General features: G+C 47.0%; 1 protein-coding gene across 2 annotated transcripts in view; it reads right to left on the bottom strand.

The window, feature by feature from the left end:
• The window catches only part of NPM1 (nucleophosmin 1), a 129171-nt gene that overhangs the window by 103159 nt on the left and 1399 nt on the right, over window positions 1–24613 (bottom strand). For both annotated transcript variants that reach the window (XM_030212340.1, XM_030212341.1), the window contains exon 4: window positions 12586–12679. In XM_030212340.1, coding sequence (XP_030068200.1) covers window positions 12586–12679 — 94 coding nt within the window. The remainder of the gene's footprint in view (window positions 1–12585; window positions 12680–24613) is intronic.

Genomic DNA, 24613 nt, shown 5'->3' with positions numbered 1-24613 from the left:
GAGCACCGCGTCTGAGCAGCCACGTGAGCACCGCGAATAGAGAGAGCAAACAGACGCCCAAGTCATGCTTCTCATGCCGGCAAACACAACCCGCCCTGGGGAAGATGTTTGTGAACCAGGCAGATAAAATCCTTATGTCGGTGCCTGTAATGCTTTGTCTTTTTTTTTTGTTGTTCATATATTAAACAGAGAAAGTGAACGCACATAGTAGCTCCGACCCGGAACTCTCCGGAACAACACAAACACCAAACTACTCTTGAGAATCACCAAAAGAAGCTGAAATACCGGGAAGGGTCTGAGGGACTAAAGGAAAGCAAATTAGCAGCTGTCTAATTTCTCCTTCCTTAACATCCCTCCGGACCAGCCCAGAATTGGACTGATGGGAAGTTCCAAAGCAGGGGCCTTTAAAGGGAGGGACCCCAGTAACCCCGCTGTAAAGACCCTCGCCCCAAAAACCACTTCCTGACGACATTGGACATAGAATCTGTAATGCTTTGAAAAGGAATGCAAGGACGCCCAAGTCGTGGCCTTACAAATGTCCACCGGAGGGACCAGAAACCTCTCCGCCCAGGATGCTGCTTGACTTCTCGTACAATGGGCCTTAAGCCTTTCTGGAACATGCTTTCCTGTCAAGAGGTAAGCAGACAATAAATTCTTTAAGCCATCTTGAAATAGTGGGTTTGGAAGCTGCCAACCCCTTGCGAGAACCTCCAAAAAGTAGAAACAGACAGTCCGACCGCCTGAAATCCTGAGACCTTCAGATAATGCTTAAGAATTCTCCGAACAGCCAACATCCACAACTTGCATTGATCCTCCGAATCGGAGGAAGAATCCAAATCCAGCAAAACAATCGACTGGGAAAAATGAAAACATGAGAGCACTTTAGGAAGGAATGAAGGAACCAGTCAAAAAACACGCGCCTTAGAAAATTCTAGAAAAAGAGACCTACATGAAAGGGCCTGCAATTCTGACACTCGTCTAGCTAACGCAATGGCTACCAGAAAACCCAGAGGGTATCTTGCACCGCGCTTGCTTTGCGGCGAGACCAATAAGGGGATTCTAAATAGCCATCTGCTAGGGGCCGAGCAAATTCTAAACCATACCCGTCTCGAACCTCTAATACCCATTGATCTGAGGTAATCTGGGCCCACCTCTGAAGAAAGTGAGAGCCAAGCTCCCACTGGAATCAGAGAAAGGTCCCACGCACCTTCACAGAGTAGGACGGGCAGGGGACTGGAAAGAGTCCATAATCTTCTTGACCCCCACGATGGGAAAGGACTGAGACCTCTGAATCGAGATTTCTGGGTTGGCGACCACGCCCAGAACGAAAAAAACGAAAAATCACGCCCCCTGTCCCTGGAGCCTAACGCGCCCATGCCAACTGCTCTAGGCCTATCCTCTGGAAGACGAGGCACTAATATCCTCTAGGCTACGAACTTATCCAACTCGTCCCCGAACAGAAAGGCACCCTTAAGGAACCCTTAAAGGGAAATTTACTCAACTTAGACTAAGAGGCAGCGTCCGCGACCAACCTCTCAACCGAAGAGTTTGATGAGCTGCAACCTCCACGGCCATGGATTTGGAGGAGGCTCAAATCGTACAAGGAATCAAACTAAAAAGGCCAAGCCAGTGGTGTGCTGGAGCAGGCTCTCACAGGCTCTCGAGAGCCGTTTGTTAAGTTTTTAAGAATTTTGGGAGCCGGTTCTCCATGGCTACTTTAACAAATGGAACACAAAATGTGGGCTTGGGCCCCTCCTGAATTCTCTTTTTACTTTGCTGGCAAGAGAGAGCCCCTGTTAACAATTTACCAGCACACCCCTGGGCAAGCCCATCTCAATCTTGGCTACCCCTGCATCTATGGAAGGACAAATCGTCCGAATTCCTGTCCAAGACTCGCTCAGCCCAGTGGAAACAGGCTCTAGCTACTAATAAACCACCAAGGATAAAACAAAGCTACTCTTCAAAAGAGCCTCCCACCTGACGATCCTGCACATCTCTAAAGGCTGTACCTCCATCGACGGGAACAGTGTTACGCTTAGAGACGGGTAAGACCACCGCCTCCACTATTGGAATCTTAAGCAGGGGCTTGTCCTCCGGGACAGGATAAAGACACACCATGGACCTGGCTAAGCGAAACAGGAGAATCGGGGGTATTCCCACTGCGCTTGGATGTCCCTACCCTGGTGCATAGGGAACGTCTTCCCTGAGCATGTAATGCCCTTGACTAAGAGATCCACCTTACGTACCTCGGTAATTGCAGTCTGCTGATCCTCAATACACCGGGGTAGAAGTACTAAGGATTTAACTCCTGAAGATCTTTACTACTGAGGGATCCTCACCCACGAGTATGGAATCTGTGCCAGGATCCAGAAGAGAGCTGATCCTCTAACTGCTGAGATTCTAAACCTTCCACCTCCTCCAAGGAAGGCATATCTAAATCTGGCTCAGAAATGTGCTCCTTTGGGAAATCCCAACACCCCCAGGCTCTCTTAGGAGAAAGAAAACGACCAGGCAGGCCACCCCCAGCAGAGGTAGGAGAAGCAGCAGCCTCAGCAACAGAGTTTTTTTAAACAAAAACTTGGTACATTTGTAAAACAAATTCAGGAGGGAAACCTTCCTCCTGCAACACCAGAACCTGAGGCCTTGCAACAGCGTGAGCTCTCCGGTTGCAAAGAACGAACCTGGCTATTCTTGTCTGCAAGAGCGGGGAGAGCCTGCCAAAATGGCAGTTTTTTTCCCTCGAGGAAGAGCAGCGCTGTGGGCTCCGCCACAGGAGGCTCACCTGCCGGTACTGAAGGAGGGGGAGGGACCACCGACTCCACTGCGGTGGCAGTACTTACAAGCGGCGGAGGAGCCTACCCCCGTACACTGGCAAATCAAACACCTCCGGAGTTTCTCAGATATCGCGGCTCTGCTGTAGAGGGTTTTTTTTTTTTTTAACGTACTACCTTGCACGCTAAAACTGACAGAGAAATACTCGGCTGCCCTGGGAAACAAAGCTGCTCTGCTCATTTGCGCTGTGGGGCTAAAGGCTGCTTTTTTTGGTAATTTACACAGTGGCTGCCTCTCCCTAAGCTGAACCACCCTTCCTCCGAAGGGGTAAAGCTCTTCGCTGCTGAAAGAAGCAGCAGCCAAGGTCAGTGGGAGCAAAGGAGGGAGGAAAGAGGGGGAGGGACCCGGTACCCCCGAGTATACACCCAGGAGCACAAGACACCTGGTGCCCAGAAGAAAATCCTCTTTTTTTTTTTTAATACAGAAGAGAAGGAAATCAGAAGAGACTAAGGGCTCACCTCCTTCCACCTGCTGGAGACAGATTACTGAGGCTAGGGTCACATGGCAAGGGCTCCTATTAGCTCCTTCAGAACTTCAGTCTTCACCTGTTGGAAGGGGTACACAGCCCATCAGTTCAATCCTGGGCCGGTCCAGAGGGACAATAAGGAAAAGGTGAAATTAGGCCTTACCTGCTAATTTTCTTTCCTCTAGAACCTCCAGACCAGTCAAGAGGCTTGGGTCATGCACGCCTACCAGCAGAGGGACTGAGAACACAACTTTAAACAGTACACAAACCCTGTGCAGAACCCCCAACCAGTCAGTATACCAATAAGCAGAGGACAAATAAAAAAAGCTCCAAAGAAAAACCTCACAGAATCCTGTACTCTGAACTCCTCACCAAACAGAGGGCAAGCTTCTGCAGATAGAGCACAACCTGCGCCCCCAATCTGCCTTTAACAAATACCAGGAAAATTCCCAGAACCGTACACAGAAAGGTACAGATATAAACCCTGCAGCAGTTGCAGCAACTCTGGTTCAAAACAAAAACATAATACTTAAATACAGGGCGGGTTCTTGACTGGTCTGGAGGGTCTAGAGGAAAGAAATTAGCAGGTAAGGCTCGTGCTCCAGAGGCACCAGATCTCCAAACCTTGGATGCCGCAGCCAGTTTTGAGCCACTAGAATCACTGGACCCAAATGATGCTCGATACGCTGAAGAACCCGTCTTATCAGTGGCCACAGAGGAAACAAGTACAGCAGCACCTGAGGCAGCGACAGAAGAACCAACACATCGATCGCTTCTGACAGAGGTTCCCGCCGGCAACTGAAATAGCAAAGCACCTGAGCATTGTTGGCCGACGCCATGAGATCTATCACCGGTTTGCCCCCATCTCAACACTATGCGATCGAAAACAGAGCGATGAAGGGACCACTCTCCAGGATACAGAGTGTGCTTGCTCAGAAAATCCGAGTTCACGTTGTCCACTTCAGCCACGTGACCTGCCAAAAGATGGACTCCGCCCAGCCTCTGCAACTGCCCAGCTTCTTGTTCCCCCCTGCCGGTTGACATAAGCTACTGCCGTTGCGTTGTGGACAGAACCCTTACCACCCTTCTGACCAGAAGAGACTGGAAGACTCCAAGATCAACCAAATCACCCTCATCTCTGATTGATGGACCAAAGGGATTCCTCCATCAACCAATGACCCTGAGCTACCTGGCCGAGGCACTGAGCCCCCCCCCCCCCCCCACCCCATCTGTGGAGAGAACTATCCACTCTGCAGGCTCCAGAAGCCACCACTGCAGACTGCGGCGGGGGGCTCCCATCAGACACCCGAACATCTAAGTCCTGCAACTACAGAGACTAAGAGACAGAAGAGCCATCTGCAGTTGCCGCATGTGTGCTCTGGCCCACAGGGACCACTTCTATCACTGCCGCCATCAGACCCAGTACCCGAAGGTAAGAATGGGCCCCCAAATTCAGAACGGACAAAAGCCGCCAAAGCTGGAGACTGGAAATCTGAGCTGGAGGTAGAAAAGACACGGCCCACTGTGCCAAAGCAAACTCCCAGGTACTCCAGGGTCAACGACAGACAAGTAGACAAGGGTTCACCACCCAGCCCAAAGACTCCAGAAAGCTTACACCTGTGCTGTTTGCCGACTCGCTCTCTGACAGACTTCGCCCAAATCAACCATCAACCAATTGTCTAGATAAAGGTGGACCAAGATACTGTTTCTGGCAGAGCAGCCACTACCACCACAACCTTGGAAAATGTCTGTGGTGCCATCTCAAGCCTGAACAGCAGAGCACAGACTGAAAGTGTTTCCCTAACACAGCAATGCGAAGGAAGCGCGGAGCCGCACGGATGGGAATTTGCAAATACGCTTCTGTCAAATCCAAGGACATCAGAAACACCCCTTGCCAAACCGTGACAATGACTGCACACGTTTCCATTCGGAAAGAGGGAACTTTTAGGACTTCATTGACCCTCGAGGTCCAGAATGGATGAAAGGAACCCTCCTTTTTGAGCACCGCAAAGTAGATGGAACAGGGACCCCATGCCCTGGTCCCGACGAGGCACAGATACTACCACCCCAGACGGATGAGACGCATTAGAGTATCTCGAATCGCCCCCGCCTTGAGACGAGAACGGCAAGGAAACTCGAGAAACAAATCTGCCAGAAGGTGATCGACACGAGAGCATATCCCTCGCGTACCACCTCTGGAACCCATTTGGGCCCACTTCTAGTAAAACAGCCGTAGCCATGCACCTATCCGCCCAGAGAATGGACCCCCATTGCGATGTGCGAGTGGATCCAGAACCCCCGAGTCACGCTCCCCCACGGCGACCTTCTCAAAAGGACTAGCTCCGCTGAAAAAAAAAACAGCCCCTGGGTGCTGCCGCTCGACCTGCCTGGGCTATAACGCCGTGAGTCCCTAAATCAACCCTGTGAAGGAGTCCCCAGGCTCGTGGACTTAGGATGCATCTACAGAAGCCGCAGAACTTTACAGTCCCCCAAGACCACGAAGCAACATCTAGTTCCTCATCAAAAAGCACGGAACCCTAAAGGGAAGAGAACATAATTTAGCTTTTGATGTCACATCTGTGGCCCGAGCCGCAACTCCCAGGGCCATGTTCTTGTGGATGCCTGAGCAAATCTTAGTGTCGCCCATCTCCAATTTTGCCAATTCCTGCACCAAAACAGGCCTATCTACAGCGGGCTCATCCAGGAGCTTCTCAGCCCCAGCGGAAACGAGTATGCACTACCAAGCCCCCACACACAGACGCTTATAAAGCAAGAGCCAACAGATCAAAACTATGTTTAAGACTCAAGCTTCCTATCTTGGGGGTCACGTAGCACCGCGCCCCATCCATAGGAATCGCTTTAGCCTTAGTTACTGCATTAACCACTGCATCCACAGTGGGGGCTTCAGGGAATCCTGATCTTCTTGAGGAAGGGGATAAAGCCTAGCCATAGCCCTAAACACCTTACAAGGGGCATTCTTGGGGAGGACCACTCCTGCAACACCATGTCCCTGATATCTTTATTCATAGGAAATGACCGCGAGGGACACCTAATCCCTTTAACCAGCAAGTCAACCTGCATAACCTCCCCAGGAGGGGTGTCCATAGTGGTACTACTACTACTACTATTTAGCATTTCTATAGCGCTACAAGGCATACGCAGCGCTGCACAAACATAGAAGAAAGACAGTCCCTGCTCAAAGAGCTTACAATCTAATAGACAAAAAATAAATAAAGTAAGCAAATCAAATCAATTAATGTGAACGGGAAGGAAGAGAGGAGGGTAGGTGGAGGCGAGTGGTTACAAGTGGTTACGAGTCAAAAGCAATGTTAAAGAGGTGGGCTTTCAGTCTAGATTTAAGGTGGCCAAGGATGGGGCAAGACGTAGGGGCTCAGGAAGTTATTCCAGGCGTAGGGTGCAGCGAGACAGAAGGCGCGAAGTCTGGAGTTGGTAGTAGTGGAGAAGGGAACAGATAAGAAGGATTTATCCATGGAGCGGAGTGCACGGGAAGGGGTGTAGGGAAGGACGAGTGTGGAGAGATACTGGGGAGCAGCAGAGTGAATACATTTATAGGTTAGTAGAAGAAGTTTGAACAGGATGCGAAAACGGATAGGGAGCCAGTGAAGGGTCTTGAGGAGAGGGTAGTATGAGTAAAGCGACCCTGGCGGAAGATGAGACGGGCAGCAGAGTTTTGAACCGATTGGAGAGGGGAGAGGGGAGAGGTGACTAAGTGGGAGGCCAGCAAGAAGCAGATTGCAGTAGTCTAAACGAGAGGTGACAAGGGTGTGGATGAGGGTTTTGGTAGAGTGCTCGGAAAGAAAGGGGCGGATTTTACGGATGTTGTAAAGAAAGAAATGACAGGTCTTGGCGGTCTGCTGGATATGAGCAGAGAAGGAGAGAGAAGAGTCAAAGATGACCCCAAGGTTTCGAGCTGAGGAGACAGGGAGAATGAGAGAGCCATCAACAGAAATAGAAAACGGGGGGAGCGGGGAGGTGGGTTTGGGGGGGAAAATGAGAAGCTCGGTTTTGGTCATATTTAAGTTCAGGTGGCGTTGAGACATCCAGGCAGCAATGTCAGACAAGCACGCTGAAACTTTGGTTTGGATGCAAGGTGAGATATCAGGGGTAGAAAGGTAGATTTGGGAGTCATCAGCATAGAGATGGTAGGAAAAGCCATGGGATGAGATTAATGAACCAAGGGAAGAAGTGTAGATAGAAAAGAGGAGGGGACCAAGAACAGAACCCTGAGGTACGCCGACAGGCAGAGGGATAGAAGTAGAAGAGGATCCACCAGAGTGAACACTAAAGGTGCGGAGGGAGAGGTAGGAAGAGAACCAGGAAAGGACAGAGCCCTGGAATCCAAGTGAGGACAGGGTATCGAGAAGTATGCTGTGATCGACAGTGTCAAAAGCAGCGGAAAGATCAAGAAGAATGAGGATGGAATATTGACCTCTGGATTTAGCCAGTAATAGGTCATTGGAGACTTTCGTAAGCGCAGTTTCGGTTGAGCGGAGAGGGCGAAAACCAGATTGTAATGGGTCAAGAATAGCATGTGAGGAGAGGAAATCAAGGCAGCGGCGGTGAACAGCACGCTCAAGTAATTTGGAGAGAAAAGGAAGGAGGGAGATGGGTCGGTAATTAGAGGGACAAGTAGGGTCAAGTGAAGGCTTCTTAAGGAGAGGTGTGACCACAGCATGTTTAAAGGCAGCAGGGACAGTCGCAGTGGAAAGTGAGAGGTTGAGAATGTGACAGAAAAAAGGAATAAGAGTAGGAGAGATGGCATTAAGAAGGTGGGTGGGAATGGGATCAGAGGAACAGGTGGTACATTTTGAGGAAGAAAGGAGAAGTGTAGCTTCCTCAATAGTAACTTCAGGAAAGGAGGAAAGGGAATGAGGGGAAGGAGAGCGAGGGGAACGGACTAGTGGAGTGAGAGCTGGTGAGGTAGAGAAAGCAAGGTTTATCTTTTGAACCTTGTTGTGAAAGAATTCAGCAAGGGTCTGAGGAGATAATGAAGGGGGAGTTGGGGGAGGGGGCACCTTGAGGAGAGAGTTCAATGTGGTGAAGAGAAGTCGAGGATTAGAGCCAAGAGAGTTGGTCAGTTGGATATAATAATCCTGTTTGGCACGTAAAAGAGCAGATTGGAAGGAGGTCAGCATGAACTTAAAGTGTAAGAAATCAGCAAGGGCCCGAGATTTCCGCCAGAGGCGTTCGGCGGAGCGGGTACAGGAACGTAGGTAGCGGATATTAGAAGTCAGCCAAGGTTGGGGTTTTGTACGCCTTACAGGGCGGGTCATCGAAGGTGCAAGAGTGTCTAAGGCAGAGGATAGAGTATTGTTGTTAGAAGAAACAGCCTCGTTGACACACTTGGATGGTGCCACAGTAGAGAGGAGGTTTGAAACATGGGAGGATAGAGATGAAGGGTCAATATCGTGAAGATTCCTAGATAAATTAGATAGGATAGGACAGAACTGGGAGGGAGGAGATTTAAGTGTGAAAGTTATAAGATGGTGATAAGAGGAGGGATGATCAGAGGCAAGGAAACGTAAACGTAAGAGTGGAGGACACCTGATCAGTTAATTCCAAAAGCTCTTCCCTGTGTAAAATGCCGACTAGAGGGGTCCTTCCCTGGCAAGGAACCCTCCTGGAGGATCATCCTCCCCGAGGTTACTAAATTCCTCAGAACCTGGAAGAGAAAGAACCTCCAGATTCTCAGATCAATCCACTCGAGGCCGCTTAGCGACCATCGGGCTTGCCCGGGACGGTCCTGACCTAACTCAGGAGGGAACCCCACCCCCCACCCTGAGCTATCAGCATTGAAAGAAGTTCCTGGGAAACTAACCCCCTGAACATGCTGGATGGCTCAGCCACGCGGGAACAATCCAAAATGGCAGCAGTTCCCGTCAAATACAGAACCACCGCCGAGGAATTCGCCTGTGGTCCCATTTCGCCTACATTCGGGTTCAGCGGTCAACTCCGGAGGCGGCGGCAAAGGAGATTTCGGCTCTCCACAACAGCAGCACTGACCGCCCGGCGCTTCCAATACCGCGGTGCAAACAGGATCAGCAACGGAGCAGCTTAGACATAACCTCCGACAGAAGGGAGGGCATCCCCGATCCTGCGCCCCAAACTAAACTGCTCTTCAGGCCAAAACAAAACCTGTGCTGTAAGAAAAAGACGTCCGCAAAGAAACTAGAGGTTTTGGGGTTTGGGATTGTAAGCTCTTTGAGCAGGGACTTTCTGTGCAGCGCTGCGTATGCCTTGTAGCGCTATAGAAATGCTAAATAGTAGTAGTAGTAGTAGTAACCCTGTTGCTGTCAAATTGACCTGGCACTCAAGGCTCCTGTCCAAACCTGGCAGCCGAGGCACAAAGGCTGTCCACTCAAGGGAGATCACCAGAGGGGGTGGGACCCAGCCATTTGGGTGTAGCACCCCAAGGAGAAACAGGGGGCCCACCGGATCCACATCCCAGAAGCAGCTAGAGTTCCCAGTACAGGGCTACCTTGCCACACAGAAAATTCAGGACACTCACAAGGGCCTACAAGACCGGTCAGGCTGCACAGGCTACATGTCCACCCTCTGCCGAGACAGAAAACACTGTCTGGTTGGGGTTCTGCACAGGTTATTTGTATTGTGTTTAAAGTTAAGTGCTCTCAGTCTCCCTCTAAAGGTAGGCATGCATAACCCAAGCGTCTTGACCGGTCTGGAGGGTTGCTGAGGAAATCAAAGTTGCTAAATATAGAGCTTGTTCCACAGAACTCAGACCACCATCCTGGGATCTATTTTTATATTTTTGTACTTAAGAGAAACTGATACTGAACTGCCATGTAGGAAATGATTTTTTTTTTTTTTTAATTTGGAATAGATTTTTTATATAAAAAAAATTCAGCTGATTTCTAAAATTTAAAACATGATTTACAATTCTCAGTAGCTTAAAACTCCCAATCCATCCCCGCCCCCCAGTTCTGCAATTTAAAAGAATTCATAAGGAAACAAACATTTCAACATCCATTAAGCTGCTCTACAAGTTTACAGTAACCAGACACTTGTTTTTTAATTAGAGCACTCAAAATCATCAACACACAAATCAAGTGTCATGTAATCCATGTGGGGTTTTTTTTCAGGCCAGTGTGTCATAGTTTAAAGTCACCCAACTTAGGGTTACCATAGTAACACAGATGACGGCAGAGAAAGACTTGCACAGTCCATCCAGTCTGTCCAACAAGATAAACTCACATGTGCTACTTTTATGTGTATACTTGATCTTGATTTGTATCTGCCATTTCAGGGCAGACCATAGAAGTCTGCCCAGCACTAGCCCCGCCTCCCACCACCGGCTCTGCCACTCAATCTCCGCTAAGTTTCTGAGGATCCATTCCTTCTGAACAGGATTCCTTTATGTTTATCCCACGCATTTTTGAATTCCATTACCGTTTTCATCTCCACCTCCCCCCACGGGAGGGCATTTCAAGTATCCACCACTCTCCCCATAAAAAGTGGCTCCAGAAAAAGGACATTGATCCAGTCCATGTTTTGCTTCCACTGAAAGCAATGGAAGTAAAACCCTGATTGGCTCAATCTGTCCTTTTTCTGGAGCCATATGGTGACCCTAGCCCAACTAAAGTTGATTTGATTTATTAAAACTTAAATCGCCTTTCCTCAAAAAAAAAAAAAAAAGATAAAGGATGTACAATGCCAAATTTGAAAGCAAACGGAAAATAGACCAGGGAACAGGGCATGGCAACAACAAAATCTGTTGCTTTGATTCTTCCATTTCTCTATGTAGGCCTTAGTTATTAATTTGTCTTTGTAAACCGCATTGAAGCCCTGGCTAGGCACCATGTGGTATATCAAGCACGTGAAATATATAAATCAAGTTGAGGGGGTGAAGATAAGCAAAGCATGTCAAGTAGATAATGAACTGGGTAAGGCTGTAAATATCCTTAGGCAAAAGCATACTTCTCCAATTTGACAAGTCAAGTGCTTCTGACATGGTAAACCATAACACTCTACAAAACCTTCTTGATTACTTCGGGACTGGTGGAAATGTACATACATGGATCAAGGGCTTTCTAACCTCTAGGACATATCAAGTTAAATCTAATTCAAACATTTCACCACCGTGGAAAGCAGATTGTGGAGTCCCTCAAGGTTCACCATTATCCCCAACACAATGTTGATACCTTTGGCCAAGTTTTTATCCAATCTAGGCCTTAACCCGTTCATCTATGCAGATGTCACAATTTACATTCCCTTCAGAAACGACCTGTCTGAAATTACCAATTAAATTACTCTTGGTTTGAGCACCATTAACTTATGGGCAAATTCTTTTCAAGTGAAACTAAAACGCACTGCCTTATCCTTTCAACACAATAAGTTCAAACCTTCAACACCCCAAATTTTACCCTTACTATCTGAGAGCCTAAAAATACTTGGTGTTATAACCAATCACAATCTAACACTCGAAAGCCAAATAAACTCCACTACAAAGAAAATGTTCTCATTGTGGAAACAAACGGATAAAACCTTTCTTCGAAAGAAGTATTTCGCAATCTAATACAATCAATCGTATTATGCCACTTAAGACTACTGCAATGGAATATATGCAGGATATAAAGAATTTACAAAGAAACTACAGACCGCTCAAAACACAGCAGACAGATTAATCTATGGAAAATCCAAATTAGATAGTGCTAAACCCCTGCGAGAGAAACTGCATTGGCTTCCAATTAAGGAACGTATCACCTTCAAAATCTGCACCCTAGTCCACAAAATTCTTTACAGAGAAGCCCCCTGGATACATGACAAACCTAATCAATCTACCTTCCAGGATTATATCCAGATCATCCCGTTCATACTTAAACCTCCACTACCCTAACTGCAACGGTCTCAAATATAAAATCCATTTATGCATCCACCATTTCCTTTATAAGTACACAACTATGGAATGCACTGCCAAAAGCTGTGAAAACAATCCACAATCATCTTAATTTCAGGAAACCACTCAAGACCAGCTTATTCAGAAAGGCCTACCCCAAGGTTCCAACGTAAGTCCCTATATTCTGCAACATAGCAAATTAATGGACCGTATTGACCACACTTACCCTTTCACCTTTTGCCCTTATACCCCGTTTTTTATCTCCCTGTCCTCTACACTATGTTATCTGTCTAGTTACCGTATTGGCGACTGCCTTTACGGTTTGATGTTAGCCACATTGAGCCTGCAAATTGGTGGGGAAATGTGGGGTACATATGTGTTAAATAAAAAAAAAACACTTGCAAGTACTTGCCTACTAAATGTTGTCCACTTATGTACACAGGTCCTGAACCAGATTTTAATCGTAGAACTACAGGTGGGGTAATCTCAAAGCCACCTAAAGAAACCTGAAAAAAAAAAAAAAAAAAGATTTTAGGTACTTACCAACAAGTGATAACTGCAGGACTTAACCGGTTAGTTCAGAGACTTACACAACACGTCTTTACTTATAGTAAAAATGAGTCATGTGTTTGAAAACAGAAACAAGCAATCATGGTACTCAATTAACTGGGTTGGCAAAACCAAACCGGTCCTTTGATTCTGCAGACACAAACCCTGAGAACACTGTTATTTCTAAATAAGTCTAAAAAAAAATCAACGCTAGGGTAAAATTAGTTCTTACCTGATAATTTTCTTTCCATTAGTCCCAACAAATAAATCTAGAGACTTGTGGGTTATGTCCCTCAACCAGCAGGTGGAGATAGAGAACTCCGAGGTTTGCTATATTCGGTCATGTGCAGCCAGCTTAACCTCAGTATGAACGATACCAAAGCAGTGAGCTTGCACGGACAACTCTAAAAACGTGCAACTGCAACAGCAGTGCTCCACAGCTTCCTAGCTGATACTAATTTTCTGTCCCATTTTTTTTCTCTTTTAAGTTTCCAACACATCTAACAAAGGAACCTGAACCAAACACACAAAGTCATGCACCTCGCAGATTACTACCACCAGGGTGGGCCTCTGGATTGATCTGTTTGGGACTAATGGAAAGAAAATTATCAGATAAGAAGTAATTTTACCTTCCAATGAGTCCCACAGATCAATCCAAAGACTTGTGGGATGTACCAAAGCAGTCCTCAAGTAGGGTGGGACCCTTCGGCCCCAGAGGCCAAAACAGATGCCCCGAAGGTGTCATCCTGGCGCGCAGCCACGTCCAAACAGTAATGCTGTGCAAACGTATGCACAGATGCCCAAGTTGCCACTCTGCAAATCTCTTCCAACAGCACTAAACGACTCTCAGCGAAGGACGTAGCTTGAGCCCTCGTAGAACGCGCCTGCACCTGAAGAGGCACCTTTCCTAGAACCAAGTAGGCAGAAACACTCGCCTCCTGCAGCCATCATGCCACCATGTCCTTCAAAGCCATGCCTCCTTTATTACGTCCTCCAAACAGCACGAACAAGTGATCCGATCGACGGCCTCCAAATATCGGATAAGGACACGTCTTGCATTCAGACAGCGCAGAGCCCGGAAGTTGCTCGGATAATCTGCCTTCTGGAAGGCTGGCAACCTCGGAAACCGGTTCAAATGAAAGCGAGACACCACTTTGGACAAAAAGGATGGAACTGTCCAAATGCAGACCCCAACCTTGGTGAACCGGAGAAAAGGGTCCCAGCAAGATAAAGCTTAAGCTCCAACACTCGCCTCGCCAACGCCATGGCCACCAGAAATACTGATCCTTAAAGGATGAATTAGACAAAGGTTCAAACGGAGGGCGCTGCATCGCCTGCAGGACTAAATTAAGGTTCCACTCCAGAAGAACTGGGGACTGCGGAGGACGAACGTGGTTCACACCCTGAAGAAATCCAACAAAATCCGGATGCGACGCCAGGGAGCGACCATGTAGGCGACCCCTAAAACAAGCCAAGGCTGCCACTTGCACCTTCAAGGAGCTCAAGGAAAAAGCCTTATCCAGGCCGGTTGCAAAAAAGCTAGGACAGCACCATAGCCGTCTCAGCTGAAATTTCCGAACACCATGAGACAAAAGTGCACAAGACATGCGCATAGGCCGAGGACGTAGAGCGTTTCCGGGCCTTTCCGTCTATGGCGCGCCCTCTGAAGATCCATGCCGTAAACCCAAAGCGAGCGAGATTCTCCATGACTATGGGACCCGGGAACAGAAGGTCGGGATGAGCCAACACGCGTTAACGGCTTATCAATAAGCGGACAAGATCCGCATACCAGGGCCGCCTGGGCCAATCCGGAGCCACCAGGATCACCGAACCCGAATGTTGCGCTATCCACCCGAGCACCCGGCCTATAATGGGCCACGGAAGGAACACATACAGGAGTACTTCCGGCCATGGCTGAAGGACCATGCCTATGTCTTCAGACCTGTACTCTCTGCCCCTGCAGAAGAAGCGGGACGCCTTGGAATTGGAGCAGCGAGCCATCAGATCGAATGCTGGGACCCCACAGAGCGCCATGATCTGACGGAATGCCTGATAAAGCTTCCACTCTCCCGGATGAGGCTAAGGAAATCCGTCTGAATATTCAGGGCTCCCGCAATGTGCGCTGCCGACAGGAGGGGCAAATGTTGCTCCGTCCAAACGCAGAGAAGGGAGGCCTCCTTCGCGAACTGAGCGCTCCTGATGCCCGTCAGTTGACATAGGCCACAACCTTTGCATTGTCTGATACAACTGACTGCCCCTGAAGAATTTGCACAAACGCCTGCAAAGCCAGACGAATCGCCCGTAACTCCAAAAGATTAATCAACCACGCTGTTTCCGCCAGGGACCAGATCCCCTGGGCCGTCTGACCGAGACAATGTGCCCCTCAGCCCGACGTCTGTGGTCACCACCAGCCAATCTGGAGTCACGAGGGGCATTCCCCTCTGCAGATTCTGCGACAGAAGCCACCAGCGCATGGCAACCAAGGCGTGTGGGGCCCAAGGAATCTGGATCGCATAATCCTCGGACGGACGGGGTGACCACCGGCTATGAAGGGACCACTGCAGGGGGCACATACGACCCCTGGCCCACATCCAAAGTTGCTGCCATGGAGCCCAGCACCGGAACGTAATCCCATGCTCTAGGCGCCGAAGATCGCAAAAGGGAAGAAACTTGACTCTGGAGACTCATCCTAAATGTTTCTGGTAGGAATACTCTGCCAACCTGAGTGTCGAACCTCACCCTCAGGTGTTCCGAGGACTGCGATGGATAGAGGCAACACTTCTGTGTGTTGACCACCCACCACAAGGAACATAACAGGCGAAGCACCTTGGATGTGGCCCGGGTACTTTCCTTGTGAGGGTGCGCAGATGAGCCAATCGTCTAGATACGGATGCATCTGAATGCCCTGAGTTCGCAAGTAGGCTACGACGACTACCATAACCTTGGAAAAGGTACGAGGAGCTGTCGCCAGCCTGAAGGACACAGCCTGAAACTGGTAATGCTAAGAACCACGAAGCGAAGGAAACGCTGGTGCAGCGGCCAAATGGGAATATGCAGATATGCCTCCTTGAGGTTGAGGGCGGTCAAATACTCTCCTGGCTACACCGCTGCCACAACTGAGCACAAGGTTTCCGTCCAAAAATGATGGACTCTCAGGGCCATGTTTACTGACGAGGTCGAGAACAGGATGAAACCACGAAGTAAATGGAGTAACGGACCCTGGCCCAGCTCAGCAGTTGAAACTGGCCGCACAGCTTTCATCCGCAAAAGCTCTAAGAGTCTCCTGAACTGTCGCCCGCTTGTCACGGCCTTGCATGAAGACTCAAAAAAAAAAGTCTGTCAAGAGACGGGTGAATTCGAGCTTGTAACCATCCCGAATAACCTCCAGGACCTATTCGTCTGAAGTTACCCTGGCCCACTTCTCCCAAAAATGGGATAGCCGTCCCCCCGATTGGAGGAAGGAAATGGGCCAAGGCCCCATCATTGTGTGCCTCTGGCACCCTGCTGCCCCCGTGAAGCAGAGGGGATGAGGGGATGGGGCTTTTAATGCAACGTCCTCAACGTTCTCATTTCTAGGGCCTTATATACCAGCGATGAAAAACCAACCCTACTTTAAGGGGTTTGAAACATGCTCTTTCTAATGAAAATTATTAAAAAGAGTTTCCAGGTCTTTTTTTGTAAAAGTGGGCTAAAAATACCCTATTTTTGGCGTTTTTGCAAAAATCAATTTTACACTCAATTTGTGAACTAATGGAAAATATTAGGAGAATGAAATTTTATATACGAAAACCTTGTGTTGATAAATTGTGTGCAAAGTTTCACGTTTATCACACCTTTAATTCCAGAGATATAAAAAGCCAAAGTTTACAAATTTTCCGTGCCATAAATTTTTCGGACCAAGTTTGCTCCAAGTTTTCTTCATGGAAATCGCTCATGAAGATTTTTTTATTTTGTTTAATAGAGTGCAAAAAGTTGTACAATGGCGAAGTTTTGTTTCTCTCAACAAAATATTGCGGAGATACAGTGTGTCTCAAAGTTGCCGAAATCTGAGTCATACCATAGAAGGCTGCAGTATGGGGTCAAACAGATTACTATATCTCAGCAAGTATTGCATCGGCAAACGTAAAACTTTACCAATGTTCATTGGGGACATGAATGTTCACAGAAAATTTCATCGAAATCCGCGATGGTCGAGCAGGGACCACCAGACCACTTGACATGGAATGACCCATCCACCGCCGGATCATCTAAGAGTTTTTCAGCCCAGCCGAAGCAAGCACGAGCTACTAAACCTCCACACACCGAGGCCTGCAGCGACAAGGCGGACAGATCAAAACCTACGTCTAATAAAGGATTCCAACTTCCTATCTTGAGGATCCCTGAGAGCAAGCCCCCATCAACAGGAATAGCAGTGGCTTTAGTGACCACCATTACCACCGCCATAGCTCTAGCCACCCTACAAGCAGAATCTGGGGAAGACCACTCCTGCATGACCATCTCTGAGGTCTTTAATCAAGGGAAAAAACAGGAAGACCGGCGAATACCCTTAACCAACGGGTCTACCTGCTTTACCTCCGCCACCATGGTCTCAGGAGAATCAAATTTAAGTGTAGCAACCACCTGATCAATTCAGCCAGCTCATCTCTATGAAAGAGCCTCACTACCGAGGGATCTTCACCTGGTAAGGACCCCTCCTCCTCAGGACAGGTGTCCAAAAGAACGTCATCTCCAAGATCACTGCTCTCTGAGTGCTGTAAGGACAAAATGTCAGGGCCTTCTGACCACTCCAGACGAGGGCGCTTGGCAACTAAGGGCCCTACCCCCTTCTTCAGGTCTGCCTGCTGGGATCCTGACTTCCACGCCTGGATCATCAACCAAAATCAGGTGGGAATCCCATGCCCCCTGAGCACTCAGGAGACCAGCCTATGTTCTGCCCCTGAAAATCCTGCAACGTCTGAGGCGAAACCGCAGGGCCGGAGGAATCCAAGACGGTGGCGGTTCCCGCCAAAATCGGAACTGCCGCTACAGCACCCAGGAGCAAGGACGTATCAACAGAGCCCGAGCCGACCCCGGAAACCTCTGCAGACAATACTGGAGGCGAAGAAAGAGGCGGTTTCGGCTCCCCACAGAGCCTGCATTGTGCCCCCGGCGCGTCCACACCTCAGTGCGCACAGAGCCAGCAATGGGACGGTTTCCCCACCGACATCCCTCAGGGAAGAAAGGAGGTAAGCAACCCAACAGGAAGCAGTGCCCAGACTGACTGACTCTCACAAACGCACTGCAGCTCTCCCGGTCAGCCCCAAAACAAGCAGAGCTTTTCTTTTCTTTTTAACTGGCTTCTTACCTCCCAGCCCGGTTGTTAAAAGCTGACAAGGGCTATGGCTCTCTCAAGGTTCCTGCAATCACACAGGAGCCAAGGCACAGGAGAGCACAGCAGGGGGAGGGACCTGATCACCGGGTGTGACACCCCAGGGGAAAAACAGAGCCCCACCGGACCCACTTCCCCGAAGCACACAGATTCTAAGTACAGGGTGCTAAACAACAAAAGGCCTAAAACAAATCCCAGGCCTACCAGACCAGACTGACTGCTCAGGCTGCACGTCTACCCTCTGCTGGAGACAGATTTACTGGCTGCTTGGGGGCTAGCAGGTGGCTTATACATTATTATAGTTTTAGTGTTCTCAGTCTCCCTCTGCTGGTAGGAGTGCATAACCCAAGCGCCTTGACCGTCTGGAGGGTCGCTGAGGAAACAGAGGTTAAGCTGAACATGACCGCATATAGCAAACCTCTGAGTTCTCTATCTCAACCTGTTGGTTGAGGGACATAACCCACAAGTATCTGGATTGATCTGTGTAACACAATGGAAAACATTAAAGGAACCAGTACTAAGTGGCCCAATACCCAGTTAAAGCTACCCAGATTTGGTTGGGCTAACTACATAAAACTTTAGTATACCTGTGTAACCCAACTAAGATTGTTAACATTAATTGAATTGCTTCCATGCTATCTGGCAATCTAACCACATCCCTAGCATGCCTTCCCCCACTAAGAAAGTAGCATAATTTAGTCTTGGCAAAATTTTAAGCTGTAAGGAGAATTTCAACCCTAAGAATTATGCTAACTCCCAAAGGACCTTAACAAATCTTTAAATATCAATCCTAATATGTCAATAAAAGACACACTCTTTTTAGCTCCCCACAGCCTTGTTAGACAATATTCTGATACCACCAATCCAAGTTCTTCTCCGAGGTGTTAACTTCTGATATCAAATCCATACTATCCTATGGTCTGGTGTATTACCAGGCTGTGATTTCCATCTACTCTGTTTCACCCTTGTCACATTCTCTCCTCTCCACACCCCCCCCCCTTTTTTTTTTTTAACAAGTCACCCGCCTGTCCCCTGCAAATATGGTGCTGATTGGATAGTTAATGCAGCACATTCAGAAGGCTAAGGAAGCAAAGATGTCAACTTAAGGGATGTTTTAACACTACTAAGGGTCTACCTTCAGTGTTTTTCTACTCTTTAGGATTTCTTCTGTGAGTTAGTTACGCTGAATGCAGCACATTCAGAAGGCTAAGGAAGCAAAGATGTCAACTTAAGGGATGTTTTAACACTCCTGAGGGTCTACCTTCAGTGTTTTTCTCCTCTTTAGAATTTCTTCTGTGAGTTAGTTACGCTGAAAAATATTGGCAAACTGAAGTTCTTCACAACCATCATCTGTATGCCTGTCCCAAGGGCTACTACAAGCACCTCACCAGTATCTCCATAAATGGTGTCTTATTGTAGCAGAAGATGTAAAAAGACTGGAAGTGGTGCAAAGAAAAGCTACAAAAATGGTATAGGATTTGCATTGCAAACCGTACGAAAGACTTGCTGATTTGAACATGTATACCTTGGAGGAAAGGAGAAACAGGGGTGATATGATAAAGATGTTCAAATATTTGAAAGGTATTAATCCGCAAATGAACCTTTTTCGAGACAGGAAGGCGGTAGAACTAGAGGACATGAATTGAGGTTGAAGGGGGGCAGACTCAGGACTAATGTCAGGAAGTATTTTTTCACAGAGAGGGTAGTGGATATGTGGAATGCCCTCCCGTGGGAGGTGGTGGAGATGGAAATGGAATTCAAACATGCGTGGGATAAACACAAAGGAATCCTGTTTAGTAGGAATGGTTCCGTGTATTCTTAGCAGAGATTGGGTGGCGACACCGGTAATTGGGAAAAAACGGGAGATGGGCAGAATTCTACGGTCTACGCCCTGATCATGACTTAATAGATAGGGATGGGCTGGAGTGTAAATTTTAAGGGGCTTCAATATTAGCTTCAGAACTTAGTACAAGAACAGTACTGGGCAGACTACTACGGTCTGTGCCCTGAGAAAGGCAAGGACAAATCAAAACTCAGGTATACATATAAAGTATCACATACCATGTAAAATTAGGTCTTGTTGGGCAGACTGGATGGAACATACAGGTCTTTATTTGCTGTCATTTACTATGTTACTATGTTACTATGTATGGCCTGAGCTGGAGGTTTCTTTCTCCAGAGGACTGACTACTGTATCAGAACAATGTGCCTCCGATCACCTTGATGGTCTGGGTCATCTAGAAGAGGTGAAACCCATACAGAATAGAATGGAGACAGAGATGATATGTCTGCAGCGAGATCAATACCGGCAGCTTTAGCACTGCGAGTTCTTTTGAGTCAACATATGGATTCAGATATAGCCTCAAGTTTGGTCAACTATGACTAACAAGCCACCTTTAGTGAAACCAAGATACCCTTGATTCTTTATGGACAACAGTTGATTCAGCCATTTCTTCATTGTGATAGTCTGTATGGAGTTATGTTTCTGTGCAATCTCAGGGACGTGAGCTGGAAAACTTTGTACAATTTGAACTGGTAGACAAAGTTGAACGATATCAACAGCTCAATCTGAATATATGCAAGGTAAGCTTTTTGGTCACAAAATCAGACACCTTGGAGAACCATAGAAAAGCCTTTAAATTCAGAGTTTTGAATCTGCCTGAAAATAATAGCTCCAGTAAACATTTAATATATTTTGGAAATTTTGGATATCAAACAAGTATTACCTCCTACAAAGCCATTTTTGCTCCCCCTCAGTGGGGTAAAAAGGGTAGGGTGTTCCTCAAAAGGGAGTCTGAACATGAAACTTGAAACTGAACATGGCCAAGACCGAGCTTGTCTTCCCTCCCAAACCCACTTCTCCTCTCCCTCCACTCTCTATCTCTGTTGATAACACCCTTATCGTTCCCCATCTCATCTGCCTGCAACCTCGGGGTCATCTTTGACTCCTCCCTCTCCTTCTCTGCGCATATCCAGCAGATAGCCAAGACCTGTCGCTTCCTCCTCTATATCAGCAAAATCCGCCCCTTCCTGTCTGAGCACACCACCGGAACTCTCATCCATTCTCTCATTACCTCTCGCCTTGACTACTGCAACCTACTCCTCACTGGCCTCCCATTTTGCCACCTATCCCCCGTTCAAAACTCTGCTGCACGTCTTATCTTCCGCATGAACCGGTACTCTCATATCACCCCTCTCCTCAAGTCACTTCACTGGCTTCCGATCAGGTACCGCATACAGTTTAAGCTTCTCCTTTTAACCTACAAATGCACTCGAACTACAGCCCCTCCCCTACCTCTCTACCCTCAACTCCCCATACATTCCTACCCGTAACCGCCGTTCTCAAGACAAATCCCTCCTGTCAGTACCCTTCTCCACCACCACCAACTCCAGGCTCTGACCTTTCTGCCTCGCCTCACCCCATGCCTGGAATAAACTCCCTGAGCCCATACGTCATATACCCCTCCCTGCCCATCTTCAAAACCTTGCTCAAAGCCCACCTCTTCAATGTAACCTTCGGCACCTAACCATCATACCTCTATTCAGGAAACCTGGACTGCCCCTACTTGACATTTCGCCCTTTAGATTGTAAGCTCCTTGGAGCAGGGACTGTCCTTTATGTCAATTTATGTTAATCTGTACAGCGTTGCGTAACCCTAGTAGCGCTCTAGAAACGTTTAGTAGTAGTAGTCTGTATGGATAGTGCAGACCTCATGTGACTTTTGGGAAATTTACTACAGAATCTTAACGAGCAACATCAATGGAGTAATCTTTCTACAAAGAGATCATATTCTCAGATTGTACTTTCAATGAAGATATTTTCAGGAAAAACTAAGAATTTGTGTCAAGAAACTTCTGTGCAAGGCTTCTCAGGGGCAAAAAAAAAAAGTTATTGCTATGCACCAACTGCTCCTGAAGTAATTTCTTCAGTTTCCTTGCAATTTGTTTAATTTCAGTCTCAATAGCTCTTCTTCAAACCTTTAGTTATACACCTTTACAGAAAGGGGTAACATGAGTTTCGGTAATGTTTGATCTAGCTTAACTATTCTGAATATTTAGGTTATGAAGAGTTATGCTAGCCCTTACTCTCAGTAAAATACAGGCCAATGGCTCATAATAAGAGCTAGGCTTCTTAAAATCAAAATCATCTCTGATATAAAAGAGAGCTAGCCTGTAAAAATCAAAGATCACCTTTGACACAGTTACATTTCACTGTGGCAAGTACTGAGATGAGGTAATTGAGAACTGGCAAGGGTGGAGGCAATCTACTCTATAAACAATCCTGAGACTGGCACCTGCAAGACGTCATAAGCAAGAGTTGCTATGGTTATGTAGAGATAGTACTGGGTTACCTGCACCCCAAGTGAGAACATCCAAAGGGGGGGCTAGAGGAAGGTCTGGGAACATATGAAGTCATTCTGATCAACTGATAAGGGCTAGGAGCCCTGTTGAGACAGCTGGGGTCCATTGAAATGAATAGGGCCAAAATTGTATATAAGCAGCAGTTTGAGGAGTATTAGATCAGACAAGAGGAGAAGACGACCAGAGAAGGAAGACTCCAGAAGGCTAGAGAGAGGACGTACCATGATATGCGGTTCCATTATGTGAATGCTTAACTTGCATGTACTACCATTGGTAAGATTGTAATAAACTATCTTATTATATCTACTACATACTGGGTTCCTTTCTAATTACAAGGGTCCATACTGCCTGACGGTGTAAGCCTGTCATGAGCAGATACAGGGTTGGGGTAATTAAGCATCTAGAGGGGATTTGCAGTTCTCTCTAGGATAGTACAAAGAGCCCATGGCTTCCGCTGCGCAAATGGGTGAGGCAGATCCTAATTATATACAGTTACTCAATCCCAATTTTTCTTTAGTTAGGATTTTGTTTACCTCATTTCTCTCCCTAGAATTTAACTCTTGGTTTTTCCCTCAATTTCAGATCAGGGTTTTTTGTTTCTTTTATGCTAAGATTTCAGTGTCTAACACAAAAGCAGGAGGCAGACCTAAAAATGGATCATGCTGAATTTCAGAATGTTCAATTAGTGCACAAAGCAACCACAAATAAAACTGATGGGCCCGATTAGATGCAGAATCATTAGATATTTAGATCACTGATAGAAAATACTGGAGTGTCATGGTGCATATTTTATAAGGTCTATTCCTGTTTTGGACATCTGAAAATCGTTAAAGACATCCATACTGCATGGACGCCCAAAATACTAATTGTATACTATGGACAGCTAAAATTGTAGTATATATAAAGGGGGAGAGGTGTGGGTGTTTTGGGCAGGACTAGGGAGGTGTTAATATGTGTTCTAGCTTGAGACCTATCCACTGGAATGGTGGTGGGCCAAGCTATACAGCTCAAAACAGCTGAAAAGCACTAACTAGGCCCGATAACTAGCTGATGGCCTTATAGCAGAGAGCCTGCAAAAGCAGGACTGCTTGGTGAGTCTTAATGAAACCTGGTACAACTTTTAAATTGAGTGTAACACTTACGATGTAGAAATTAATGACAAAAAAGGGAAAAAGTTTGGTTCTTAAAATGGAGATTGTCTTTATAAAATGGCTTCCAGTGTCACAAGATATAAAGACACAGATCTCTCAGGATTAGTAAAGAGGTTTTAAAAGTGTTGCAATTGGCACTATGAAGCAATCTTTGAGAGGAGGGGCACGTGGGCACTTGATCTGCGGTTAAGTGTGATTCAGAGATGAAGCAAGATTAGAGAAAAAAAGTCCCTCTCCATAGACTTGTATGGGGACCAAATACTATATAAGAAGTGGGCATCAGAGCTATCGTTGGAACGTTTTCCCCAACGCATCTTGAAGGAGCGAAGCTCTGGCCGGTTGAATCCAGAATCTGTCCTATGAATGTACCAAACTGAAGTCCTGATTTGGGTGAGAATAAATACACTATTTCTGTAACTAAACTGTCTCTGTTTCAATCTATTCTCTCTCTTCCACCTGTTTTACAGAATAACACATACGTAAGATTTCTCACTCACATATATTTCATGTGGGAACATAAATGGCCAAAGATTCACTTAGATCTAAATAGACAGAAAGCTGTGGCCATGGGAATTAGATTTGAACTGCGCCTTTTGTTCCCTCCCCAGCGTCGATACCCATGGAATGGGGTGTCACTGGAATTCAGGGAGGCGGTGATTAACAAGATCTTAGAAGAACAAACCCTCTGTACACCTCCGTGGGGAAGGGTCCTGCGGGGGTCTAGAGAGGGTTAGATAAAAACAGAGGCCAAAGGATGACCATACAGCTCCAATTGCAAAAGGGAAAGGGATGCTCATTTTATTTAGACCTGGTACATCCAGGTTAGAAACAGTTCTCCACTGAATAGAGAAAGACCTCACAGTAGGTATTTTTCTCTCCATGCTCACAATTTAAAAAAAAGACAAAAAGCTACAGTAGGATTTGAGAGTTTGAGGTTGCTAGCTCAACTGGCTATTTTAACCATTAGGCTAAGTACTGCTCATGGATGTCTTTTATAATATATTCACCTG

The sequence above is a fragment of the Microcaecilia unicolor genome, chromosome 8 (assembly GCF_901765095.1).
Source record: "Microcaecilia unicolor chromosome 8, aMicUni1.1, whole genome shotgun sequence".
Classification (NCBI taxonomy): Eukaryota; Metazoa; Chordata; class Amphibia; order Gymnophiona; family Siphonopidae; genus Microcaecilia; species Microcaecilia unicolor.
Note: the sequence above shows the minus strand (reverse complement) of the source record. Positions and strands in the feature narration are given on the sequence as shown.